General features: G+C 41.1%; 1 protein-coding gene across 2 annotated transcripts in view; it reads left to right on the forward strand.

The window, feature by feature from the left end:
* The first annotated feature begins 7,193 nt into the window (after positions 1-7,193).
* Positions 7,194-26,973, forward strand: part of TRABD2A (TraB domain containing 2A) — a 77,694-nt gene continuing 57,914 nt past the window's right edge. The window contains exons 1-2 of one of the 2 annotated variants that reach the window (XM_026672864.2): positions 7,194-7,844; positions 25,637-26,197. In XM_026672864.2, the coding sequence (XP_026528649.1) occupies positions 7,731-7,844; positions 25,637-26,197 (675 nt within the window). In that variant the 5' untranslated portion in view covers positions 7,194-7,730. The remainder of the gene's footprint in view (positions 7,845-25,636; positions 26,198-26,973) is intronic. The other variant, XM_087957452.1, reaches the window with a different exon arrangement.

A 26,973-nucleotide genomic window follows, 5' to 3' on the forward strand; every position in this document is an offset into this window, starting at 1 on the left:
AATGCTCTTTAAGGGCAGTCAACTGACTATACCATCAATTCTTGACTATTTTGCAGAAGTAAAAGTGAAAGTGGAATAGCTGAAAGAGTCCCTTGATGTATTTATCTAATCTTTCTACAATAAATTGACTTACTTTGTCCTTGTCCAAGCAGGAAACTTTGTGCCCCAAAATTCCTCAAGTTGTTGTAACCCAAAACAAAGACCCAATAGCTGAAATGATAAAAGAGAACAAACTCCATATAAATCTGCTCCCCTCCAAACCTGAGAAATACATGAGGGTTGAAAACAGATCTATTTACAAATTACCCTTCATAGACTCAACAGTAGATGATGGAGCTCAAAGAAAGCAATATATTGCACCTTAAGACAACTACTTCTATATTATTACAATGCAATAGACTTACATTCAGTAGAGTGGCTGTCTAGCAATGGGGACCATAAGTGAATTTTGCTGACATTCAGTCTATAATTCCAAGTATGCTTTTCAAAATGAAGCCCAAAGTGCCTCTAATATTTCCCATAGGGTATATTTTGTGAGACACAGATGGCCAGAGCCCCACTCATCTAGTTCATTACATCAAGAGGCTACTATTACCTTAATTGACAAACAAGGACTGGATGCTGTTCCCCCAGTCCTGCCAAGATAACAAACCAGCCTTGTCCTGGGCAAAACCAGCCTTGTCCTGTCCTATTTAGATAAGCAACCTCAGACAGAGAGAGGAGGGCAGATTGCAGCTGAATCATTGGAGGGAGAAATAATTGACATTTTTAAAACCTTGTCTGGCCGAGGACTTACTAAAGAATTTTAAAGAAGCTCCACAAACTTTAACTTCAGGGTATAAGACAGCTGTCCCATTAACTGATCTGGTTTCTGTGACCCATGCAGAAGGTTACAAAAGCAACACTAATATGAGTGAGTCTCCTTATACAAGTTGAAAACTGGCATTTAGATAGACATCTAGCATTTATCGCCAAAGAAACTAAAATGTTACTGGGGTTGCAAACTTAGCTCACAAATCACTGAGGTGCAAGATCAGCATCCACAGAATTCCATTATTGAATTTGTTTCCTTCCTACACCATCCTAGGCAAGGAAACTTGGATATCTGACATAGGCAGTTCCAATGCACCAGTTGGAAGTGCAGGAGCTGTGGGTTATACTCCTAACAGTTCTCACTCTGACCTCAGTGGTCCACAAGTAATAAAAGGAAGGAGATCTTGGAGATCTTCTAGTTCAGGGGCCTCCAGCTTTGGCAACTTTAAGACTTGTGGACTTCAATTCCCAGAATTCCTCAGCCAGCAAAGCAGAAGTTGAAGTCCGCAAGTTGCTAAGGTTGGAGACCCCCATTCTAGTCCAACTCCCTGCACAAGCAGGAGAACTTATCCCACCTTAGATAAATGGCTGTCCAGGCTCTTCTTAAAAACCTCAAATGATGGGGCACCCACAATTTCTGAAGGCAACCAGTTTCACTGGTTAACTGTTCTTACTGTCAGGAAATTTCTCCTTAGTTCTACTACTTAGGGAGAGGAAAACCGAATTGCATCATAATGAAACTGAACTTTAATTGTGTAAATAAGGAGAATATTGACATTACTGTTTGTGTCTCAGATACAAACTGACTGCTCAAACCTTCACCTCCTACCTGGACACCTCACCCAAAATATTTTATCTCTGACAGACTTTTACAAATGGTAACCTGGAATGTAGACAGCTGGAGTGAATCTGTTGACAATGATTTGGTGAGATTAATGTCTGAATTTGAGGTAATAGCCTTACAAGAAACCTTGTTAGCTGCTGAGGATGAACCAGTGTCACTCCTGGGTTTTCAATAATGGTATAATATATCCCTGACCAGAAATAAAAAAAAATAAGGGGTGAGCTTATGCATTCTTAGTAGGAAGAACTGCAATAGCAAGGGGAACAACTACCAAATTTTTCGCTCCATAAGATGCACCTAGGTTTTGAGGAGGAAATGAAAAAAAAAATGAATCTGGAGCACCGTCTCACTGTGCATATGGAGCGCTGAATATGGAGCAGCACTGTAGTGAGGGCAGGAGGCGGAGCCTGAGAGGACCACAGATAGGTGTCCTCTCATGTGCCAGCTCTGCCTATTGACTCCTGCACTCCGGTAGGGTTCAGCACTGTAAAAGGACTCCGCTGCCGTGGCCCGGCTGCGGTATTCACTCCATAAGATGCACAGACATTTCCACCCACTTTTTTTTTGGGGGGGGGAGTGCGTCTTATGGAGCGAAAAATATGGTATGTTAAAATAAACTCCCACATATACTGACTGTGATATTTAGATACAAAACGTTTGAGCTGATACTGGTAAATGTTTATATTCCTCCAAATACATCCCCTTATTATAACTCTGGATATTGGATATGTTTAGAAATAATCTTGGAGTAAATAACCACCTTGCATACTTAATCCATAATCATATTACAGGTAGTCTTCAGCTTACAAACCCAATTGAGCCCAACATTTATGTTGTTAAATGAGAAATTTGTTAAGTGAGTTTTGCCCATTTTACGACTGATTCAAATTTATGACAGTTGCAGTGTCCTGGAGTCTTTTGATCACTTTTTGCAACCTCCTAACAAGCAAAGTCACTGGGGAAGCCAGATTCACTTAACAACCATGTTACTAACTTAACAACTGCAGTGATTCACTTAGCAACTTCTGGCAAGAAAGGGCATAAAATGGGGCAAAACTCACTTAACAAATGTCTCGCTTAGTAACAGAAATTTGGGGGTCAATTGTGGTCGTAATTTGAGGGCTACCTGTATTCTGGTGGTGATATTAGTGATCTGAACTCAGATTTTCTGGGCAGTGGAACAACCACTCCAATGTTTAAAGAGTAAAAGGTTTTGTTGTTGATAAATCTTGATATAAGTTAAAAACAACACATCGGATTGGCAAATTGTAAGCAAAGATGCTTGCAAGGGACTGGAAAGGCATTAACAAAATACAAATGGTGATGAAGATGTGGCAAGAAAGGACATAAAATGGGGCAAAACTCACTTACCAACTGTCCCACTTAGCAACAGAAATTTTGGGCTGTTTTATTCTCAGTTGATATATCAATCTCTGCTGGAGAATGGGAAACTTATTATCACTTCTTTGCTCTCTCAGTACATGTGGAGAAACAGTGCTTAAGTACTGATCTATCTGCTATTGAAGCTTTATCCCTGTGGCCACCAGTATTAGACAAAATCAAGTGCATCATAAAAGATCTGAGAAGTAACAAATTAAGGGGGCAGACTGGCTGAACTATTTAAAAAAAATACCTCAAATGGTGGGGGCCATATAAATTGGTATTGTATTTACACACAAATAACACCTTGCATATGCCATTTAGGTGGAATAGTAGTGTCTATATTTAAAAAGGGGAATAAAAAGGACCCTACCAATTATAGGCTTATCAGCTTCATAGATAATTATATGCTAGGTAGGTTCCTCTTGAGCAGAGCCCAGAGTTGGGTAGATGTAAAGTGCATTATTGAACTATCTAATTACAAAATATGTAAGGGGAAACAACTGTTTCCTGCCTTTTATAGACCTCAGTGCAGCCTCTTACATACAGTAGTAAACAGAGAAATATTGTGGAGGAAATTGATTGCCCTGAAAATGGAACCCACTGTTTCTAGAATATGAAGAAGATGGATCCTATTCTTTCCTATAGTGAAAATATATGGAATAAACATGGATCACTGAGCAGATGGTGGGATGGAAAATAGGATACATTATTGGTTTTTATGTCAGTTTTCTGTAGGATGGAAAGTTGCCCCCAGTACTAAATGGTTTTGCTTTTCTCTCTGTAATTAGTTTTCAATTTGATCTAGGTTGTAACAATATTAAAACTCCAAAACCTCAGAGAGCCAACACAATCCCAGAGGTCTCTAAGCAATACATACATTACTCAAAGGCTAATGCTTACTGCTCACCATTCCATTTTCCCCTGTTCTACTACAGCTCCTACTACTGCTCCTCCACTACTACTCCTTGGGAGTTCTACTAGGAGAACAGTACCTCTGTTTGCCTTAACCTGCTTCAGGCTTTATTTCCATAAATCAAGGGTCTTCAAACTTGACAAGTTTAAGACTCCTGGACTTCAGCTCCCAGAATTCCTGAGTTAACATGACTGGAGAAGCAATTCTGGGAGTTGAAGTCCACAAGTCTTAAAGCTGTCAAGTTTGAAGACCCCTGCCATAAATGAACACAAATCACATTCCCTCTCAACTCCACTACAATTAGTTACCTCTAGTTACCAGTTGCTATGCTGGCTAGGGAGAAGGCAGGGCAACAGCAGCCCAGGTGTTGCTGCTTTGCAATCAGCCTTCCCTCTCACCTGTACTAAGTTATTTAGTTTGTTGGGTTTGGCTTACTCTCTTGGTGAACTTACTGGTTTATAAACCATGTTTTAGGGCTATGTCTTGTGCAAGCTGACCAATTATTATTTATTCAGCAAGTCATGATTAAACAACCTAATATGGCATGGTCTCTATCAGATTTCAGTTTGCAGCAACGTCAAGAATTTATTTATTTATAAGAGCAATACTAAATGTAGAACTCCTTCGGTTTTAAGAAAGTCTTCCACAGCAAGCCTAAAGAAGTTTACATGCTTGTATTTACAAGGATGCAACATTCCAGAAGGATCTTCATGCCATAAATAGGCTCCTTTTGTGAAAATAAGAAAAGAGGTCTATTTTAAAAGGACATAGTTTAAATTGATTCACACATCATAAGCTGTGATTTGTTGAATAAGCCACCATAAACCGTAAACCATAAACTAAAAAATTGTAATATGCCAAGAATCCATCCATCCATCCATCCATCCATCCATCCATCCATCCATCCATCCATCCATCCATCTATCTATCTTAGTATAATGAATAAGTGCAGTGTAGCATACTACTGAGTTAATGTAGATTCATATGAAAGGATGGCACAGATGTGGCCTGTCTGGGCAAAAATTAATTGGAGATATTCAGCTTATGCTTTTAATGATTAATTATTTTTATGAAAAGATAGATACTGCCCTAATACAGTATTTCTTTCTATTTCTTTCTATAATGTGAAAATATGCCTGGGTACAAGCCTCTTTTCCCTATAAAGTTTAGTTGTTCTATTCTAATTATTAGAGCTATTTTTATTCTAGCTGGGGTTTTTTTACATCACAAATTCATTAGAAGGACTGTGATGCAGCACTTTCCTCATTGTGCTATGTCCTTTTTCTCAGGATTACATGTCTACAGTTTTCCCTATTTTTTTAAAACAAACTTTATTGATTACAAAACCAAAACATCGAACAAACACAACACACAGAAGAAGAAGGAAAAGAAATAGAAAAAAAAGAAAATGATTAAAAAACTAACAATTCTACTATCGACAGTCTATGGTTCCTTGTTTGTTATCAATATTGGTGATACATTTACAAATACATCTTATTGTGAATATATAATTATGATTTACATTTAACATTATTTCCTAATATATTTTCTATTTTTGTTCTATCCAATCATACCAGCATTCCCAGCTTCCATAATTTTCTGATGTTTGGCAATTGGCATGTATTTACGAAGTTGTAACTTTCCCAGCCAGCTTCTGACAAGCAAAGTCAATGTGGAAAGCCAGGTTTGCTTAAAGACCACATGATTCACTTAACTGCAGTGATTCCCTTAACAACTGTGGCAAAAAGGTGGTATCAAATGGAGCAAAACTCACTTAACAATTGCCTTGCTTAGCAATAAAAATGTTGGGCTCAACTGTAGTAGTAAGTCAAAAAATGGCTCATCTCTCTCACAAAGGGACTCAGGGTAGTGTATAATAAAATATGAGGGTATAAGTAATTTTCTTAATATAGTTTTAAATTAAAAGGATTAACTCATTAACTATGAAGTACCAGTGATGGTACTTCTGGCTGTATACATACATACATCACATAAATCATGACTTATAAACCAGTGTTTAGGTTTAACAGTCACAGATCAGAAAATAAGCCATATTAGGAATAACTGTATTTATTTATTTAATTTCTATTCCCACCTATCTCAATCAAATTTACTCTGGATCGAGTTATATAGTGTGAATACAGCTAATGACAGTCTGATCTTGTTTTCTTGGATTTTTTTTTTGTCTGAAGGCTGTTGTTGAAAGAGAGGGAAATCAGTGCAGTGAATGGATTTGTCACAAGAGTTTGACTTATCTGAAATGAAATAAGGGATTTCAAAGTAGGCTTGTTGAGGGGGAAGTAGGAGCCCTCTTTCTTGAGCAACTTATTTGTCTTGTAGCTTTATCAGCTTTTCTATGAAAGGGGGATTTGGTCACTGACTTGAAGCTATCACAAGACTCATTCCCTGAATGAGTAGGCTGCCCCACCTTCCACAAACTTGTAAGTTGATTACATCCTTAATTTACAGTCTTTCTTCCTAGGATCTGATACACATTGATGCATAGGCCAGAATTGGTTTAACAATTCTTTATCACATAAACCACATTCAGAAAACAGCCTAAACCCAAACCGTGCCATCTTAAAACCATCTTATACTGTCATTAAAAACCAAACTGGGGTCTATGACAATTCCACACGGCCAACTCACCACAGCCAATTTGCCACAGCCAACTCGCCATGGCATCTCACCACAGGACAACTCACTGCGGGACAAGAGTTACACTAATACCAAAGAAATGGTGGAACAGAATCATTAAAGGATGCAAAAGGAGGAAACAGAGTGAAATGTGAATGGCAAAAATTACAATATTTTTTTATTTTAAATACATAGAATTGTTAAATTATCCCGCAATGAGTTGTCCTGTGCCAAGTTGTGCGAGGCAAGTTGAATTTGTAGCACCGAGTTGGCTGTGGCAAGTTGTCCCATTGCCCCCAAACTGGCGGCCTAGTTGTTAATGGCTACAACTGTGGGCGTTTAGTAGCGATCCATTGGTTGTAAGGGGGTTGCATCTAACAGGGAGAAGGGTTGACTTATCGGCATGGCGTTCCCTTAGTATGAACCCGCAACTATTCTGTGTGTTTTCCCGGTGTGGGTGCTCAGAGCGTTATTCCTGCCACCGCCCCCCAAGGACTCTTGCGCTGGGTTGTCGCCGCGTGGGATGGATGTCTTGCAACAACTACGCGGAAAATCCAGCAGGAGGCCAACTGGGCCCGGGGCGGAGGTCAGAGCGGGGAAAGGAGGAGGGCTTCTCCGGCCGGCGGCGGGAGAGTTTAGGGTTAGGCACCTCCTGCGGCCAACCCCTCCAGCGTGTGTGACTTGCTGCCTCCATCCAGGGGCTGCTCCAAAAACTCCGCCGTGCGGCTCCTGGAGCAACTTTGAACCGGGAAGGCGAGAGACTGACTTGAGCTGAGGGATCGGGCGGGGGACGGAGCCTCCTCCCCCCCGCGGCATGGAGAATCCTCCTCCTCCTCCTCCTCGCAACCTGGGACAGAGACCCTTTAAGAGGTGGGGGCAGCGCCTGGAAGGCTTGGCTAGGGGGTAATTTAGGGAGCGGGCCGCTAGGACAGACGCCTTAAAAACGCCCTGAGAAGAGGAAAATACAAGCTTTGGTCCGGGGAGGGGGAAAGGAAGCCGAACTCACCACCAAAGCCCCCCTCCAAACTTTTCGCATTTTGGCCCAGTGAATGAGAGTTCCACCCCCGTCTCCCTTCTCCTCCGCGTCTCTACTTCCCACCCACCCAGCCACCCATCCGTGCCCCGGGCGTGTAAAATAGGATGGTGGTGCACAACGCCGAGCTTCGCTTGGCGCTGTTTTGCCTCCTCCTGCTGCTGGCTGGAGCGAAGCCGACCCGGGATCCTGCTGCGGCCAGCTGCAAATTCCGAGGAAAAGTAAGTTTTTTTTGGTTTTTTTTTTGCCCCGGGAGAACGAAGTGCGGGCGGAATTTCCACCCAGCGCGGGATGGAGAAGGGATTCCCCCGCGCCCCCTCACCTCCTGAGTTCGTTGGGCCAAAGTTGGGGAGGGCGGCTTGGGAAGGGGACTTTGCCTCTGGGGAAATCCGAGGGGGGGTGGGTGGGTGGGAGGGCGCGCACACCTCCAGCTGTTTCTGCCTCTTAAGGTCAAGGAGCCTCCCGAGCTGTATCCGCCCGTGCAAGTTTTTTTTTTTTTTTTCATGCAGAGCCGTTTTAAGCTTTTCCACCAAAAGCTGGACTTTGGGGTTTGAGCGGGGCTTGCGGGATGAAGATGGCAAGTTGGTCAGGAGGTGTGCGTGAAAGCCGGACCTACCTAGTCCTGCGGGCAAAGGCGAGGCTTTCTCCCTTCAAAACAAATCTCAGCGCCCCCCTGTTGTGCTTTATAAATCAATGGGAACAATTTAGCTACCTGTTATAGAGGTGTCACCTTGGGACCTGAGAGGGTGGGTACCTGTTGGAAACGTTTTAGGGGTACGGTATAATACTTTGGTTCAGGAAAGTGTGCTAAGCAGTCAGCGTCTGGGCAGGGCTTACTCAGTGAGTAAGTCCGCCCCTTCCCACCAGTGCAGGACTTTTGACTAGAGAGTATCAACACCCTTCCACTCCAGGTGTGTTGAAAGCGTCCGGAAGGGTTCCTGAGTTTTTTTTTTTTTCCTCCCTTGCAACTCCTTGGGATGTGCATGTGAATTAATTTACTAAGCGGTAAACCGCAGGTCCAGGTTGCTCCTGTGTAGGAGCTGAGTGGAAGGAAGGGGAAACTGCTTTTCCAGGCTCTGAGAGATTGGAGCGATAGCATGGGTGGTGTTTTCTTCATAAGAGAGAAGAGAGGGGGGCGGGGTGTAAATTAGCCCTTGATGGGATTTAGAGTGCCTTTAATGAGATCCAGCCGGGAGAGGAGATAAGGTTCAGCGGAGGTGCCTGCCTGCTGTTTGTTTGGTTCGGCCTCTTTTGAGTTTTGTTTACTTTTGACACTCCTTCCCCAAGCTGTGGATCCCCCATCCCTCCTTCGCACTGTCCACACCTTACCAAGATTGGGGATTGGGGGAGGAGCAAAATCAGACAGGAGATTCCTATATTACGAATGAACCTCTGCAGCTTCCTTCAGTTGTTTTTTTTTAAAACACTCCTAAAAGCAATTTGTTAAATGGCTAAGTTTAAAGACTGCTTTTCTTTCTCTTTCAAAAGGCTACCTGCTGATTTTGGAGGGCATCTGAACTAGCTAAATAAAATTATTTCACATTTTTCATAGAGACACCCCTTTGTCCCCTTCCACCCCCAATGAGAGTTTTATCGAAGATTGCAAAGAGCAAACTGATCTGTGGATGGCCTCTATAATCCTGTTCCCTGGAAATACTAATTCACCCAAAAGTAAAACTTTCCAGTGAAATTATTTTTAAAACAACAGCCTACATCTTAATTTTGACTTGTCCATGTGCTGTTGTACCCTGCTGGGAAGTATGATGATGTACACCCAAGAGCTTATTCCCAAAGAGGTGTGCATAAACTTGCAGCTATAGTTAGGAAATAAAAACTATTGAACTGGCCTTTTCTTCTGAACAAGTCTTTATAATAGGAGGGAGATGTTTGTCTAATATTAAAGCAGCAGCAGTTTTATACAAACTTGTAATATCTTTTTTTCTTGTCACACAAATGACCAAAATTCTACTTTAGAACTCCAAGGCAGGTTTGAACTAGAGTTGCAGGAAAAAGTCAATTCATGTGTATTTTTTTGTATCAGGAATGAGTCCAAGAAAACACCCACCAGGTCAGGCTATACACTAATATGAGGGGAGTCACACTTGTTTCTTAAATAATTCTAAAAAGAATGGCTTTAAAATGTGTAGTGACCTCATTCACTTATGTTCCATCTAGCTTAAGAAGCAATTTATGTGCAGAATTGTGGGCCTTGATAATAGCAATAAAAAATGAAATTGAAGAAATAGACTGCTAAAGAAATCCAAGCATTTGGTTAAAATGGGGCAAAAGTCCAGAAAGCAACTTTTCAAATGGTTTTAATCCTGAGTACATTCCTTGAAAGCAAGTCAGTTTTAATTTAGTGTCATGCAGTGCACTTGGGGAATCAGTCTGGTGGAGTGACATTAGAGTAGTATGTGGCGATGGCTGAGCAAGAATTAAAATACGCAGTTTATCAGCAGACTAAAACAATGTTTTAAAAAAACCCAGCAAGTGTTAGTCAGAAATTAGTGTTATATAACTTTATTCAGAAGTAAATCCTGCTAAATTGAATAGGCTTTACTCCCTGGAAAGCATGCACAGCTTTTAGCAATGCTTCTAAAATCAGCTGGGTTTATGCTAGTCCTAAATTATTCCTTTGCTTTTAATGGCATTTAGCTACCATTAAATCTGACTTGATTTTATTTCAATTCCAAGCAATGCTGAAAAATTTGTTAGAAAACTATGGTGCTATCCAAAATATCGAATGCTTCAGGGTGAGATTCACACAGTTCTTTCCTGATGATCTAACTGTGCAAGTTTCATCTAATCTGATTCTAGTCTAGTCAGATTTTGGAAAACAGTGAATTGGCCCTAGAAACTAATTGACAGGCATGGCATTCAATAAAGCATTATCATAATTTGATCGTTGACATGGGCTGCTTCCAATCTGTTGCTGTGCTCTATCTCTTGGAGTTGCTGCCTATATAGAATGTTACAACAATCTGACTTGAAGATAACTAAACTATACATGTCCATAGCAAGATCAGTGTTCTCCAGAAAACACATAATTGCTGCATCTAAGAATAATAACAGGAAAAAAGGGGAACCCTTGTAGGACTTCAAAGGCTGATGGCTTTGAGGCACACAAATCTTTAAAGTGCATCTATGGAGACTTTTTGCCTCTCAGAAACAATTGGATCTATCAGAAAAGTTGCCTTCAAGTTACTTAGAAGAAAACCATGGGTGATAATGTCAATACCAACAGAGGAGTGCTCTCTTTATCTCTCAATGTATCTAACTCTACCAGAATGATCAAAGTTCTGTGTCACTCTAAACCAGACTGAAAATCTGATTTTAAAGGATCCACATCACAGATGGGTAACACCTGGGCTGTTACTCATATTTTTTGTAGCCACTGATTAATTGCTGGTCCACATTCTCTGGGTGGTATGCTGCCTGAGAAACTGGGTGATAAATAGGTAAGTCCTGTTTTGAATATTACATCTTCTGTCATATCTCTAGCTCAGGGTGGGCAAACTTTTGGCTCGGGGCCGCATTGACTTTTAAAATTTGACAGACGGGCCGGGTCAGCACAAGATTTTTTGGGAATCGCCCCCACCCTTCTCCCCCTTCTCCTCCTTCCCCTCCCCTCGGAGGCCCCTGAGTCAGGAGTTGCTACCGCCAGCGCGGCTCCAGCGGCTCCAGTACCGCGTTGCCTCGGGAAGGGAAAGGCAAAAAGGAAGAGCCGCGGCGGTGCTTTGCAACGGGAGCAGCGGCACTGGAGGCTCAGGCTCAGCGGCTCCTGGTTTTGCCTTTTCCTTCCCAAGGCAACGGGACTGGAGCCGCACGGAGCTGCGCCGGCGGTAGCAACTCCTCACAGCCCCAGCCAGACACCTGAGCGGAGGCCGGGCAGAACTGCCTGTTGCTGCTGCCGGAGCACCGCCGGGTCGCCTCCTCCAAGCAGCTCACCCGCCCGCCGGGCTTCCCTCTGCCGCGGCTCGGGGCCAGGCGTGAGCGCCCGCGAGTTAAAAGGAAGCCGAAAGTTGCTGGGAAGTTGCTCGGGTGCTGGGAGCAGGCTTTTAAAGTGCCGCCCGAGCAAAGTTTAAGCAGCCCGCTCGCCCGCCGGGCGTGAACCCTTCCTGCTCCTCGGCGGGAAGACGCTCCAGCCTGCAAACTTTGCCTTTGCAAAGTTTAAGCCTGGAAGCCCCGGAAAGCATAAGCACTTCCAGCAACTGGCTTCCTTTTAACTCGCAGGCGCTCATGCCTGGCGGAGGGGAAGCCCGAGCCTCCTCCAAGCAGTCCGCCCGCCCGCCGGGCTTCCTCCGCCGCGTGGCTTGGGGCCAGGCGCGGCGCCCGCGAGAGTTAAAAGGAAGCCGAAAGTTGCTGGGAAGTTGCTCGGGTGCTGGGAGCAGGCTTTTAAAGTGCCGCCCGAGCAGGACCGCCGAGCCGGAAACGGGCACCAAGGCAGGGCAAGGCTCCACCAGCAGCGGCCTAGCTTTAGGTGGCTCCAAGCAGCCCGCCCGCCCGCCTGGTGGAACCTTTCCCGCTCCTCGGCGGAAGACGCTCCAGCCTGCAAGCTTTGCCTTTGCAAAGTTTAAGCCTGGAAGCCCCGGAAAAAAAGGGGGATCGGCGGGGACCCACCTTCAGAGAGGTCGCACTCGAAGGTGATTTCGAACTCCCAGCCGAGGCCTTTGCAAATTTCTTTTCTTTCCTACCCCTAGATCGCCTCCGCACTGTTTTGCAGCTTTGCGGGCCACGCGACACAGGGCAATACGCCACACCCAGCGATTTTTTTTTCAGGGGCGGGCCAGATTGGACAGACCAATGGCAGTTATTTTTTTCAGGGGCGGGCCGCATTGGACAGACCAACGGGCCGGATGTGGCCCCGGGCCGTCAGTTTGCCCACCCCTGCTCTAGCTGGCCTTAGGCAAGCCACATGGCAGCAACAGTAGAGAGACAGATGTTACTTCTGAATTGATTACATACAGCAGTAAAAGGTGAGCTGGCACTTGTGACAAAATATAGAGAGGGGGGAGGGATATAGTTACTCTACACCCAAGGCATTGGCATATTTGGGCATGCCACATGCATCTCTAATGTGATGGTCCCCAGTGAGCCCAAAGGCTTGTAATAAATTTCCAGGCCTCATGTATTGGTCAGACTCAAAGCAGATGCTGGCTAATATCAATTGACAGGTCTTTGCGATGCCACACTAGTCTTTCAAATGTAGGCATTAAAAAAAAAGATTAACTTCTCTCCGTGTATGCTCCATCTGTCACTTTCTTGGCTTCCAAAATACCCCTACTAGTTCTGGGGATGCTTCTGTATTCTCACGCAGGGGTCTCCAACCTTGGCAACTTTAAGACTTGTGGACTTCAGCTCCCAGATTTGCTGGCTGAGGAACTCTGGGAGTTGAAGTGCACAAGTCTTAAAGTTGCCAAGGTTGGAGTCCCCTGCTCTAGGGCACATCTGAAGGAGAATATTGCATCCATCTCTTCAAAAGGGATGGAAGCTGCTGGAAGCTGAGTGGACAGAATATAATGCAATGACAGAGGTGACATGGGAGAGTTTTGGACCTCTGGATCCTGATGAAGTAGACAAAATTCCCTGCAAAGTTAGCTCTACTACTTGTGATTTGGACCCCTGCTCCATCTGGGTAATCAAAGTGGTGAAGGAGAGCACCAATAGTTTGATGCAGGGTGGACTCAATGCCTCTTTGAAGGAAGAGGAAATGTCAGAAGCTCTTAAAGATGGATTGGCTTGCCCAGACCTGGATCTAACAAAATTGGGTAGTTTCCTTTTGGGGGAAGATTAATGAGAAAGTAATGGGATTAAAGCTACAGAAGCTATGAAAGGTGTCATAATCCACATCTGGATTTTTAGCAATTTAAGTTCATATCTGGACCTGAAATAGAAACCAAACTAATCGCTGTCATAGATGAAGGGGCTTAAATGGAGGTGGCATGACCATCCTTGTCCTTCTAGAACTTTCAGCAGTTTTTGATACTGTTGGCTAAGATATCCTTTCTGAACCCACTGCAAAAGTTATGAGTTGGAGGCAAGCATTTTGCCATTCCTTATCTGAGCAAACAGACCCAGAGGCTGGTTATGGTAGTAGGGGAAGAACCCATGGCATTTTGTAGGAAGTGTCTCTGTATTCAGTCTTTTCTCCTTGCTGAAAGAGGTCATCCACCACTTCAGTGGGAAATGTTATCAATATGCAGATTATACTCAGTTACACATTCCCTCCACCTTCCCTGAGTCTAGTGGAACTATAATGATGATCCAAATCAGGGGTCCCCAAACTTGGCAACTTTAAGACTTTAAGACTTCAACTCCCAGAATCCAAGAAGTTGCCAAGTTTGGAGACCTCTGATCCAAATCTTGAAGCTTTCATCTTCGATAGGGAAAAAAACAGGATTAGACTCAACCCAAAGAAGACAGAGTGCTTGTTGATCCAGTTACTGATTCCGGGGTTGCATTGTTTCTGGTTCTTGATGTGATTGATTTTTTTTTTTTAAAGCCAACTTGTAGTCTGGGGTTCTGCTAAAGAGTAGTAGATCAAGGGTCTTCAAACTTGGCAAGTTTAAGGCTTGTGGACTTCAACTCCCAGAATTCCTGAGCTAACCTGATTGGAAGAGGAATTCTGGGAGTTGAAGTCCACAAGTCTTAAAGCTGTCAAGTTTGAAGACCCCTGGAGTAGATGAAGACTGTGGCCAGAAGGGTTTTTGCAGAACTTTGACTGGTGCGCTTACTGTGGTCTTACCTGGAACAGGATGAAGACAGTCACTCATGCCTTTATTGTCTCTTTATTAGCTTATTGTAATTCAATCTGTGTGGGGCTGTCTTTGAAGACCACCCGAACACAACAGCATATGTGCTTAGTTGATAATCACAGTATTGCTACATTATACTGCTGTGTGAGTGCAACCGAAGGTGTTGTTTGCATCTATAAAGCCCTGTATATCTCAGGATCATCTTTTTAAAATAGTTTCTACCTACACGAAGTGCCTACTAAGAGTTCCCATCTACTAGAAGTAATGGCATGAGTTGGCTAATGTTTACTGTTCCCTGTAGTATCTCCCCTGCTCTGGAAATAGTTTTTCCCTTTAAGAATGGCTCCCTCTGTTATGACCATCCAGAAGCAGATATTCTTGGATGGCCTTTGGGGCTTAAGTGTTACACAACAGCAACATTTCCCATTAAGCCTTTTATCTTGAGATTTTGTTTCCAATTGTTTTTATTCTGACATGTCTTCTATTTACTGTTTAGATTCTGTAAGCAGCCTAAAATCTGGTTAGTTTTAGATGGTTAGATAAATTTCATAAATAAAAGATACACATTTCTTGCTCATGGTGTCTGGCTGTGCAGTTGTCTGAATCCTTAAGCAAGAGAAATATCTGATTTTGTTCTGGTTAGCATCTCGATTGTGTTTTGTTTATTTCAAAGAAGTTCAAAGCTGAGACTAGATTTGCTTTGGAAATCTCTCAGTCCAAGTATGTTGGTAACTTGCTTTCATGGAAGACTTGAATGTTGCTATAGACCAAACTTTTTTCAGATCTCTGAACAAGCTTGTTAAGTCACTGAGTAGGATAGATGTTTCTCTATAGATATAATTGGAAGGTAGGTTAAAAGGTATCCTTTTTTTATATCAAGTTTTTTATTTTATATTTATACATATCAATGTGTGAACAGTGTGATACCTGGGTATCATACATTTAGTACAGATAAACATAATGTTGTAACTCACAGTTATTACATTTCATTTTCATTGTTTCATGTTATTTAAACATATCTAATACTACCGCCATTCAATTTCTAGACTTCCCTCTTGTTATTGCATAGATCTTGTTATATTAAAATATGTATATTGTTGTTCCCCTCTTATTTCTATTCTTTCATATTTTTCCCATTGGTTCATTTAAGCATACATAACATTTCTTTTCACCATTAAAGTATCCTTTTGTATGCCTGTTACTTGAGACTGTATAATATCCAGAAAATATGCATAACCTTCAGAAAAATCATCCAGACAGCTGGTTGTTGTTTTTTTGCCCTAGATTCAGTTATGCTATGGTAGAATTATGAAATGGGAAAAGAGTGTATTCAGATGGCAAATGAAAAGCCCAGGTCAACATACTTATCTAGTAAATTTTATGTTCTCTTGCCACCTTTGTAGGATCTGATTGCCAGCTCCCAAGCTGCTTAGTTCCATCTTCCCCATTGTGACTGTACCTATCCATGCTGATAGGGTAAAGGGAAGTCTGGTAAACTGATCAACACCACTGTTCTTCTAAAAATCTACCATTTATATTGGGTCAAAGGTAGTTTGCTGCCATGAAAGAACAGAGTAGTCACATAGCCAAGAACGATTGACTGTGTACTGTATTCTATTAAAGTGCACAACTTTGGACCATTTGGGCTTTTCATACTTTTCATCTGACTTGCACCATCTGAAATTAATAGTTATGGGATCATGTTTCCATGTTTGTTTGCTCATTTATTTATTAAATTTCTACACCACCCATTTCAGCTAAGTGATTCTCAGTAGTTTATAACAACATAAGTTGTACCCTTTGGGGTGATTGCTCTACATGCTGATGCCTACATTAAAATTTTATCTCATTTTCACATTCTTTTAGATTGAAAGTAGGTGAGAAGGAAAGAAAGCTATTTGGCAAAATGTTCCTTTTCCAAGAATCATTATGGCAAAGATGGGGAAGAGAGGCAACTTTAGCTATAATCTCTTCAGCTTACACATTACCCTTAAGTTCTACTTGAGCTTCTAAAGTACCATGGCTATTTAAAAAAAAAACCCACAGTTGAAGGAGCTAGACATAAAATGTCTCATTTTTAAATCATTCTCAGCAGTTTCTGTTACTGGTCCTTTATTTTTTGGATAAAATTGCATGAATGTTTGAGAATGGCAAAAGTTGTAGCTTGTAGAAAGTTGTACAAGCGATGTTGAAGCTTGTGCCTCCTTTATGCTGTTATATGCTAATTTATTTCTCTATCCTGTTTCCAAACATACAGTAATTTATTTTATGCCTTAGCTGTTATTTAAAATGACTAAGCTAGAACATATTTCATAATTCTTTCTCACAAATGGTCAAAAAAGGCCCATTTTTCAGACTTTCACATTGCTAACCTTATCCAGGTTCTGTTATTTGTGATGTTCAAATGTTAGCTTCCTGTTTTCAGTATGGTAATGTCTGAAAACTTTAAAGGTTATTGTTACAATAATCCTAAATAACTGAACACACTATAGCACATTATATACCTGGTAACTCATGAAAATGAAAACTTGTATTCAGTGTTTTGAGCATAGGTCCTTGAATTGTGCACATACTCATCATTCATATTCATTCATTCATTATTCATTCATTCATTCATTCATTCATTCATTTATTCATTCATGTATGTAGCTTCCATAAATTGTGTGATTCTTGCTTTGCTTCTTAGCAGTCTCATCTTCGCTTTGCTAGATGGAGTCATATTTTATTACAGAAGCCAGACTGTCAAAACAATATTAATTATCAGCAGGAAGAAGCAAGTTCCGTGCTGGCTTCAATCTCTTTTTTCTGTGCCAATGAATGAGACTTGAGATTGCTTAACTTTGGACTGAAAGTTCCCCTACTTTTGAGTGTTTGTGCAGTGAAGGAACAGCTTCATTGTGTTGGGTTTGTATTTTAAAACCCATTTTTTCCTATGACTAATCACATTTGTTTCAGTTGGTATTTTTTCCCCAGCCAGAAAAATAGATAACACCTGCTTAGTTTTGCCACTATAAAGAGTAAATCTGAGAAGTGCTTAAATGCTTTTCTTCAGGACTGTCTTCAAGTCTTGAAGAACTGTTTGTAGTGAGATTTTTGTTTGAAACCATGTTCTACTATGCTTTCTCTTATGGCAAAAGCAGTCATACTCCTAAGTGATAACCAGAAAAGTCACCATGTTAATAGAAACTCATTACATTTTTATTACTTAGCTGTTATAATGCATAGCCATGTGTGGCTTTTCTTCAGGTTAATTTCCTTTAATTCTCATAACAACAGGAAGAGGATTACTCAGTAGTCAAGTCCATTCACCCCTGCTTGACAATATGAGGAGCTTAGTTGCAAATGCAGTTTATAGTTGCTTGATTATTTATTGTAACTTTTGCTTGTCCTTCTTGATAGTGCTGTATATGAGTTGTTGAGGTAATTCCCCGTTAGGAGGATGAGCGCATACAGGGAGACGTATTTGAGAGAAGTGTTTGAATAATACACACACAGTACACAGATACACTGTACAGTAAATGTAGGTTTTTACTTCCAGAAAGGTTTTAGCAAAGTCCAAAATAAGCAATCCAAAATCATTCACAGGTAAATCAGTCAGTTTTTCAATCCAGGGATAATCCAAATATCAAATTCCAGTGTCAAAAACAATTCAGTATCAGACTTACATTAAATCCAGTAATATCAGTCAATTAGAAGAAATGGAGCAACGGCAATACTTTCCAACAGAAGGAAACAGAGATACACTTGCACTCTCTTCTGAGACTCAGACTAAACAACCCAGGTTTCTGGCTCCATCTTATGGCTGTTTGAGAAACCACACCCAATTGCATGCTCTTGCATTCTCTTAAAGATATAGTACTAAAATGTTTATCTTGGTTTATATATTTCTAACCCAAATACCTGTTAGGTGACTCATATTCCTAACATGACTCCTCCTCCATTCTTATGCTTATTAAAAACATAGAGCTTACTGGGCTTTTTGATTTGTGGTTTTACTTCTGTAAGCCAACCAGAGTCACCGTGGATGTGTTATGCAGCCGTACAAAATTTCTTAATAAATAAGTAAATAAAACCTTTGGAAACACGGGCTTCAAAATTGAGAGCATAGGGGCCATATTCCCACACTGTAATATGCCTATACATGGATTTTTTTTCTAACTTATGCTTTAGGTAGTATGTATACCAACCATAGTTTAGGTTTGAAAGCAACAACCCATTGTGATTTATATAAGCCATGTGTTTTTCAAGCCTAATTTTTGTGTGACATCAATGAGCAAAGCATTATTTCAGTTAGCAACAGTTAAACTAAGATTTCAGAAGACTTCACCAATGTGGTGCCATCCTAAAGTGTTTGTCTACAATTCCTATCATCCTGTAATCATCACCTCTCATGTTGGAGAAGACTGGGCTACCCCACATTGGTTCCCCACTTTTCCACCTATTCTTTCTTTTCTACTGTCTTTTCTACTGTTTTCTACTTTCTTTTCTACTGTCTTGGGACAAGGATCTAGCTATGAATTTCACCATTTAATGGTCCTCCTATCTAGTTTGTGACACAATAACCTTGCCACTTACTTGCAGTAATCTCCAAAAATATGTGATGTACTTCCAGGGCAAAGATTTTGTTTTTATAGGTGCTGTAAATTGTAAATTGAAGCTATGGTCAAAATGAATTTTAAAGGAAGATCTTTCTTCAAAATAGGATAATGTATCTTAACCGTACTTCTTAAAAAGGCAGCTGATCTCAGATGATTTAAATTGAAGAGGTCTTGATTTTTTTTTTAAAAAAATGTATGAAATATTTTTCTCTCTCCAGAAAATCACCCTTGACTAATCAACTTCTTATAAACATAAACTTAGAAGGGGCCATGGACGCCTCTGAATTCAATGTCCTGCTCAAACAGGAACCCAGATTAATGTATCACTGATGGTTTAGCCTTGGCTTAAATATATTCAGTGGAGGGTATCACACCGTAATGTTAATTGACCGTAATGTTTCTAGAGATTTGATGTTTCCACAAGTCTTACATCTGGGTTGGGCATTCAACAGACTTAAGACAAGCACCCAGATGCTAAGGATGAAATCAAAGAAAAATGAAATGTGGCATTCTCAAGGCAACTTATGTATTTGATTCCTGCTTTCTCTACCTTTTAGTTTGGAATGCTTATTGTTTCAGTTCACAGACAGTAAGCGAACTCTAGGTCACCAAAAGGAACCTTCCAGAATGTATGGAGGAGTATAGTAGGTCAGTTTATGGAGGAGTGCTGCAAGCTAGTAATTTTAGATTCAAGACATAATTATAATGACGGAGGTGGGAGGCCTTAGATAGCCTTATGCATTACTTAATTGGGATATACAGCTTTATTGAGAAGCATATAATTAAGACTGAATTCCTTTCCAAGTCAGTTAGCTATCCCTGATTATCATTAAAACTCAGATAAATAGCTTTGTATTTTAAACTCAAAGTGTAGAACAGCCATTGTTACAGGAATAACATGGTGTCTGCTTCTTTGGCAACAGAGTTTCTTGTGTGTGTGTGTGTGTGTTTCCTCTTGAAGATAAGAAATACCACTTCACTTTAGGAAAAGTTATAAGATTAAAAACAATAGCATGCACATTTTTAAAGCATTCATGGCTAGGAAATTACAACTATAACAACTATTACAAATCATAAAAAGATGTTGCAACACTTAGTTTGATGCACTCAAATTTGGTACACCCACCTAATTTGGTAGACTCAGATATACCCATGTATGTCCTGAATGCTGATTTTTGGTCTCCCGGATATGTTTTCCATCATTTTTCACTCTCCAGATAATGGAGTCCTAATTTTTAACCGTGAAGTTGAGGTGCGGTTGCACTGTTGCTACATATTTCAAAATGAAGAATGTATCCATGGAACTGTCTATGAAGATTCCCAGCCATCCAGGTCTTTGTTGTCCCATGGTTTTTCAAGAGGCAACTGGACTTTCTGGATTTTCTTTGAGGATGTTTCCCTTCTCATCCAAGAAGCTTCTTCAGTTCTTTGAAGAAGCTTCTTGGATGAGAAGGGAAATGTCCTCAAAGAAAAAACAAAGTCCAGTTGCCTCTTGAAAAACCACCTTTGGGATATGCATGGAACTGTATGAACCAGGGAGGGGGGGACAAAGGGACCTTCCCCTTTTCCCTCCTCTCCTCTCCTTCCTTTTTTTTTTTTTTTTTGAAAAAGACTTAGTACATTCTGAGGGCTTGGCAAAGAACCTCTACAACTTCTGCTTGAAATGTGAAAATATATGACTTCTCAAAAGGACCTTGCATGGTCAGTTGTACATCTCCAACTCACCTGATCTTTGCTTCTGTAGAAGTCAGAATCCTGGTGGGTGCACCTGTGCTTCATAGGTGTCTGTGGAACTTCTAAAAACTGCACTCAGGTCTTGGACAGCTGCAGCACTTCAGTGCTTTAGGCGACATGTTTGAGAGGTGTTTAATGAGCTTTGCACGTGGCTTTGCATAATACAGGTAGTCCTCGACTTATGACCACAGTTGAGCCCAACATTTCTGTTGTTAAGTGAGACATTTGTTAAAGTTGAGTTTTGCCCCATTTTATGACTTTTCTTGCCTCGGTTGTTAATTGAACCATTGCAAGTTGATAAGTTAGTGACTCGGTTGTTAAATGAATCTGGCTTCCCCATTGACTTTGCTTGTCAGAAAGTCACAAAAAGCATTCACATGATCTGCTGTCCCAACACAGCAACAGTCATAAATATGACTGTTCCCAAGCATCTGAATTTTGATCACATGACCATGAGGATGCTGCAACTATTGTAAGTGAAAAATGGACATAAGTCACTTTTTTCAGTGCTGTTGTAACTTTGAACAGTCACTAAATGAACTGTTGTAAGGCAAGGACTACCTGTACTTTATAATGCTGTCACTTAGTATTGTGACATTATTCCATATGGTTTTATGGAATATTTGATTGCAGGCAAATTGTCTGGTGCAACATTTGAGAGTAATATTGAAGCAGTTTGCACTTACTTGTTGCTTTCAGGGTTCCCTGCCTCCCATCCCTCAATTTTTCCAGTTGGTCTACTGTTTTGATTTTCTTGTAAGTCTTCTAGGAAATTAGCAGTTTTATACATCTGTAGCAAGTTTTAATTCATTGTTGTGTTATTTATTAAAATATTTTTGTTGTTTAAATCTTTTTTAAACAGGAAAGATGCTTTATGGTACCTTGTAAAATGTTCTGGAGCTTTTAGTTTTTGGATAAATTATTAATAATAGTAAACTGGCTTAGAGTCAGTATTGATTTCTGTTGACAGCCTGAACTAGTCTCTGCAGTTTTCTTGGTAAGATTTTTGGAAGTGATTTGCCATTGCCTCCTTCCTCGGGCTGATAGTGAAGGACAGGCCCAAGGCCATCTAGGTAGGTGGCTTTGTGCCTAAGGCAGGACTAGAACTCATAGTCCACAAGTCTGGTGCCTTCACCACTGCAGCAAACTGGCTTTCCTTGAACAAAGTAGAAGCATAATAAATAAATTCATAGCAGAAATAATCTAAGGTAATATAGTTTTCTACATTAAACCACTCTTATTGACATTGTTGTGGAAAATGACAAAGGTGTAATCTTTTTGCTGTATCTGAAGCAGACCTGAATAAATGGGATCTTTAATGTTTAATAAGAGAGGCAACACTGATGGATGTTCCCTTTTATTGTTGCCCGGGTGGCCCCTATTTAATAATTGTCAAATAGCTTTTGAAGATGAATACAATGTCAGATTTTGCTGTGTAATTTTAAATATGGTATTTTCAAATTCAGACCATCTGGAAGAAACCCATTGTTACAGCTTTGGAAATTCCTCTGCTAAACTGCAGTACAACTTAAGGAAAGTAATAAGTGCTACTAGTGTGAATGGAATGCTATTTCCTGTTTTAGATCTATAAATACAACTAGTGCAGTGGCCATAGCTTGAATGAACTTAGCATCTATTTTAAATGTTTTAAAAATAAAAATTGTTAGATAACTGGCCTATATATGCCTTTCTAGCTTTCCTAAATTTAAGACAATCCCCCACCAAATGATTTTTTTGGGGGGGAAAAATCTCAATAAAAACAAAAATCCTCTCTACCACTGATCTTACCTATCTTGCCAAACCTAGTGTTGATTACAGTTGAACCCAATCCTGAAATCTTCCTCCCTCCCAAAATGTGTACATCCATGAAATCTTTGCATAAATGAATGTGTGTATGTGTGACTCTGTATACCTGCCAGGCACTTTATCAAAAGGCAAGGGTGTGATAATTAGAAAGTATTAATTGAATTAAAAATAACTTTCATTGACATTAACATTTACTTTATTTATAAAATTAAATACTTTACATCTACATATATTAATGATACTCATTGACACAGGAACCTGTCACATGTAAAAATAAATATGGCTCAAAAGTTGAGAAAGGTTTCTCTCAGATGTGCCCAGTGTGACCAATGAGCTTTCTGCTTACAACGTATGAGTATTAACTGCAAACACATAGTGATATGCTTTACATTCAGGGGTGGGCTGCTACTGGTTGACACTGGTTCAGATGAACCGGATGCTAATTTTACATCTGGTTCATCGAACCAATAGTTCTGGTGACTGGCTGGCCCCTCCCCTCCCAGGAGTCTCCACGTAGCCTGTTTTCGATCCCAGGTAAGTGCAGGGCCCGCACAGAGGCTCAGGGAGGGCGAAATATGGGCCTCTTGGAGGCTCCGGAAAGCCAGAAACTGGTCCATTTCTGGCCTCCAGAGAGCCTCCGAAGCCTGGAGAGGGTGAAAAACGGGCCTCCCGGAAGTTCCACAAGACCGGAGCCCGGGGAGGCCGTTTTTGCCCTCCTGGAGGCTTGAGGAAAGCCCCCGGAGCCCGGGCAGGATGAAAACTGCACCCCCCACACACTGTGATGTAGGAGGCTGACTAGGCCATGCCCAACATGGCCATGCCCACCCACCAACCGGGCAGAGAACCAGTTGCTACATTTTTTGAAGCTCACCCGTTTACATTCCATGTGGCTTCATATTACTGGTACTTTTTGTTGGAATAGACTGTTTTGGGGATAAATAACCATATTGAGCTGGAGATGCTTTGTGTAACTCCACAAAAGAGATGAGGCATGTAGTCCCACCACATCAGATCTGTATGAGGAAGTGAAGAGCCTGGTTTAGATCAGTCTCTAGACCCATTTGCCAAGAAGAAAAGTCAAATTTAACTTCCTCTTTTGTTGAACTTCCATTAGCAAGGAGAGGCTTTTTTGTTCAGGTGGACATGGGGCTTTTAAGCAATGGACAAAACCAGTGGAAAAGAAGCTTTTGCTCTCAGTTTGGAAAGTGGGGGGTATCTGTAGCCCTGAGGCTACTCAGAATTCAGAATGCCTGACTGAAATTAAGAAGGTGGAAGTTGATGCAGGAAATGATCGCTGAGTTATCATTTGCCTGCCGGTCCTTTAAAGCAGGGGACCCCAACCCCATGGCCAATGACAGGTACCAGTCCGTGGCTTGTTATCTTGTTTCCCTGAAAATACTATCTGTCCTGAAAGTAAGTCCTAGCTTCATTTTACACATGTGCCCAATATAAGCCCTACCCCTAAAATAAGCCCTAATTAAGATCCTGTCCACTTCAGAGTGCATGAGTAAGAAATTAAGCTAGGGTGGGGAGGGGGAGTGGGTGGAGCTGCCCTACTACTTACCTTTGGACAATTGTAGCCAGGACTCGCACACCCCAACACCTGCCTTGCCGGCCCATTCCTTCTGCAGCTGGCAAGTCTTTCCTGAAGGCCTCTGTAGCTGATAAAAAAGCTCCGGATCGATCCGGAGCTCTATTATCCGCTGTAGAGGCCTTCAGGAAAGCCTTGCTGGGTTCCAGTTCTACTGTCTCTCTTCTGCAACGAAATTTATTATGTGAAAAACCACTTTTCAAAGGCACAAACTGCTTGTTTCTTGGGCAACCACAATGTCTGGTTTTAAAGTTGCAGGATTGAGTCTAGGAAAGTAGGATTGCCCTTCATAGGACAGTCTAAAACAGAGGTCTCCAAACTTGGCAACTTCAAGACTTGTGGACTTCAACTCCCAGAATTCCTCAGCCAGCATAGTTGGCTGAGGGATTCTGGGAGTTGAAGTCCACAAGTCTTAAAGGTACCAAGTTTGGGGACCGACCCCTAGTCTAAAAAAAATGCAGGCCTTTGTCTCATCCTGGGACCTTTCTTACATTAGATCTGAGAACAAGGGGTGAAGAGTGGGTGGGCGGGCGTTAATCAAATTCTGAGTGGGCCTGGGGCAATGCCTTTTCATTGTAAAATGCCTTTTCGAAAGACTTGGATCTGTCTGTGTGCTCTTTGTTACATACAGATCAGGCTTATTTAAAACAAAGGCCTACTGACCTTCCTAACCCCTTTCTATGCCTGTGGTAGCTTTCAGGATTCATTGTTTGCTTTTAAGTGGCTAGGTGACACTTCTCGCCTCTTTGGACTTTCAGTTATCTTCATTCATCTTATCCACAAATAAGAGAGGCTTCCTTTTTTTACCCCCCCATATCCCACCCCAAATTGCTTCGCCTTTATCTGTAGGCTGCTAGTATCACTCTTCTATCAGATTTTAAAAGTTATAAATGGACATTTGAAGGCTGTTTGTAGCATTCTGTTTCTTTTTGCTTATTGGGAGATGCTGTGGTCTTGGCTTTTTTTTATAGGAGCGTTTATAGGAGGGTTTATTATTGATGTATAATATCAAAGTTTTTCTTTTTTGTTCTTCTTTTACATACATACTATGAGGAGTATTGTTTAGTTTCTTTTTTGGGATAAGTAACATTGTGCAAAGCACAGAATAAGGAGTAGTAAACAAAAGAAATTAGAGGTACCAGATTAAAGAGGGGGAAAAAGGCCTTCTAAATATATAAATTTAGACAGCACTTTAGAAATGCTCTGTAAACCTCAGTCCATTTTCTTCTAGGTGAAATCAGTAACTGTGTTGTCCTGTTCATTTCACAGTGATTGTTCACTTCTCTATTTCAGTTGAACCAATGCTTATGTAGCTTGCTACTATGAGAACTTTACCTAATATCTAACAAAGTCATTTTTTTTGTTTTTATTTTTTGAATGTTTCCCAGCCTTTCTAAAATTTTGCATTAGAAACGTAGCCTCATTCAAGATTTGTACCCAGTCTACTGTTTTCTCAGTAACTTTAATGACAGGCTTAATGATTAGTTGTTCCCCATGTTATTATCACTGCTCTGTTTCCTTCCCTTCAGCAAAGTGAGCTGAACTCCTTCCTGTGGACTATAAAGAGAGACCCGCCATCTTACTTTTTTGGTACCATTCATGTCCCTTATACTCGAGTCTGGGATTTTGTCCCTGAGAATTCTAAGAAAGCCTTCCAGGACAGTCATATTGTCTACTTCGAGCTGGACCTCACAGATCCCTACACAATCTCTGCTTTGACCAGTTGCCAGCTCCTACCACAGGGCAAGAACCTTCAGGATGTGCTCCCCAGGGACCTCTACCGCCGACTCAAGCGCCATTTGGAGTATGTCAAGTTGATGATACCTTCCTGGATGACTCCAGATCAACGAGGCAAAGGCCTGTATGCAGACTACCTCTTCAATGCTATTGCAGGCAACTGGGAAAGGAAAAGGCCTGTTTGGGTCATGCTGATGGTGAATTCTCTGACTGAGGTGGACATCAAGTCACGGGGTGTACCTGTTTTAGATCTCTATCTGGCTCAGGAAGCAGAACGCCTCAAGAAGCAGACGGGTGCAGTCGAAAAAGTAGAGGAACAATGCCATCCATTGAACGGTCTCAATTTTTCTCAGGTAAGGATGTTCAGACTGTTTTTTGATAGACACATAAAATACTCAATGTGTGCTCTCATAATTCTTAGCTGATAACTTTTTCTTAGAGAAACAGAAGAAGCTGGAACATTAGGTCAGCTTTTTATCATTGAATATCTTCATCAAATGTTATAAAAGAAGCAGATCAACAGAATGAATATTATAAAAGTAAAACAAGGTACAGTCCATAGGACTGTGCTTTTATCAGCAAAATAAAGATCATATCTCCTGTTTGAATAGTAATATATTTGTTTTGTTGTTTTGTTGTTTTTATTTTTTAATTTAAAAATACTTTTTACACACATATTTATAGTTATTTTTTTCTGTTCAGGCTTCAACTGTTTCACATTTCTCCTGCTGTGACTCTGCAAACGTGTACAGATCTGTCAAGTATTTGTTCTAAGCCAAATGTGTAAATTGAGATCCCTGACACCTTTCTGTTTAACAAACTAGAGTTGCAAGCAAGTTTTTTTTTTCTTTTTAATGCACGATTTGGGTTTGTTAAGGGAACCTTGTTTTATAGCTTTCCATTAACACCAGGGTGATTAATACAGTATATTGACTGCAAGTCCTTCATCACAGGCCATTTGGGCTAGAAGCGATGAGTATTGGAGTTCAATAGCATCTTGGCTAGGAAAACCCCCCCTAACAATATAGATTTCTCTTGGTTAGGTAGCCAAGAGGAGAAATTGGAAGGCTGGTGAAGCATACATGAGCATACTTGATATGTAATCAAAGCCAATTAGCATGACTTCACA

This window comes from Notechis scutatus, chromosome 2, assembly GCF_049901735.1.
Source record: "Notechis scutatus isolate UNSWTSFEM ecotype Mainland chromosome 2, rNotScu1.2, whole genome shotgun sequence".
Taxonomy (NCBI): Eukaryota; Metazoa; Chordata; class Lepidosauria; order Squamata; family Elapidae; genus Notechis; species Notechis scutatus.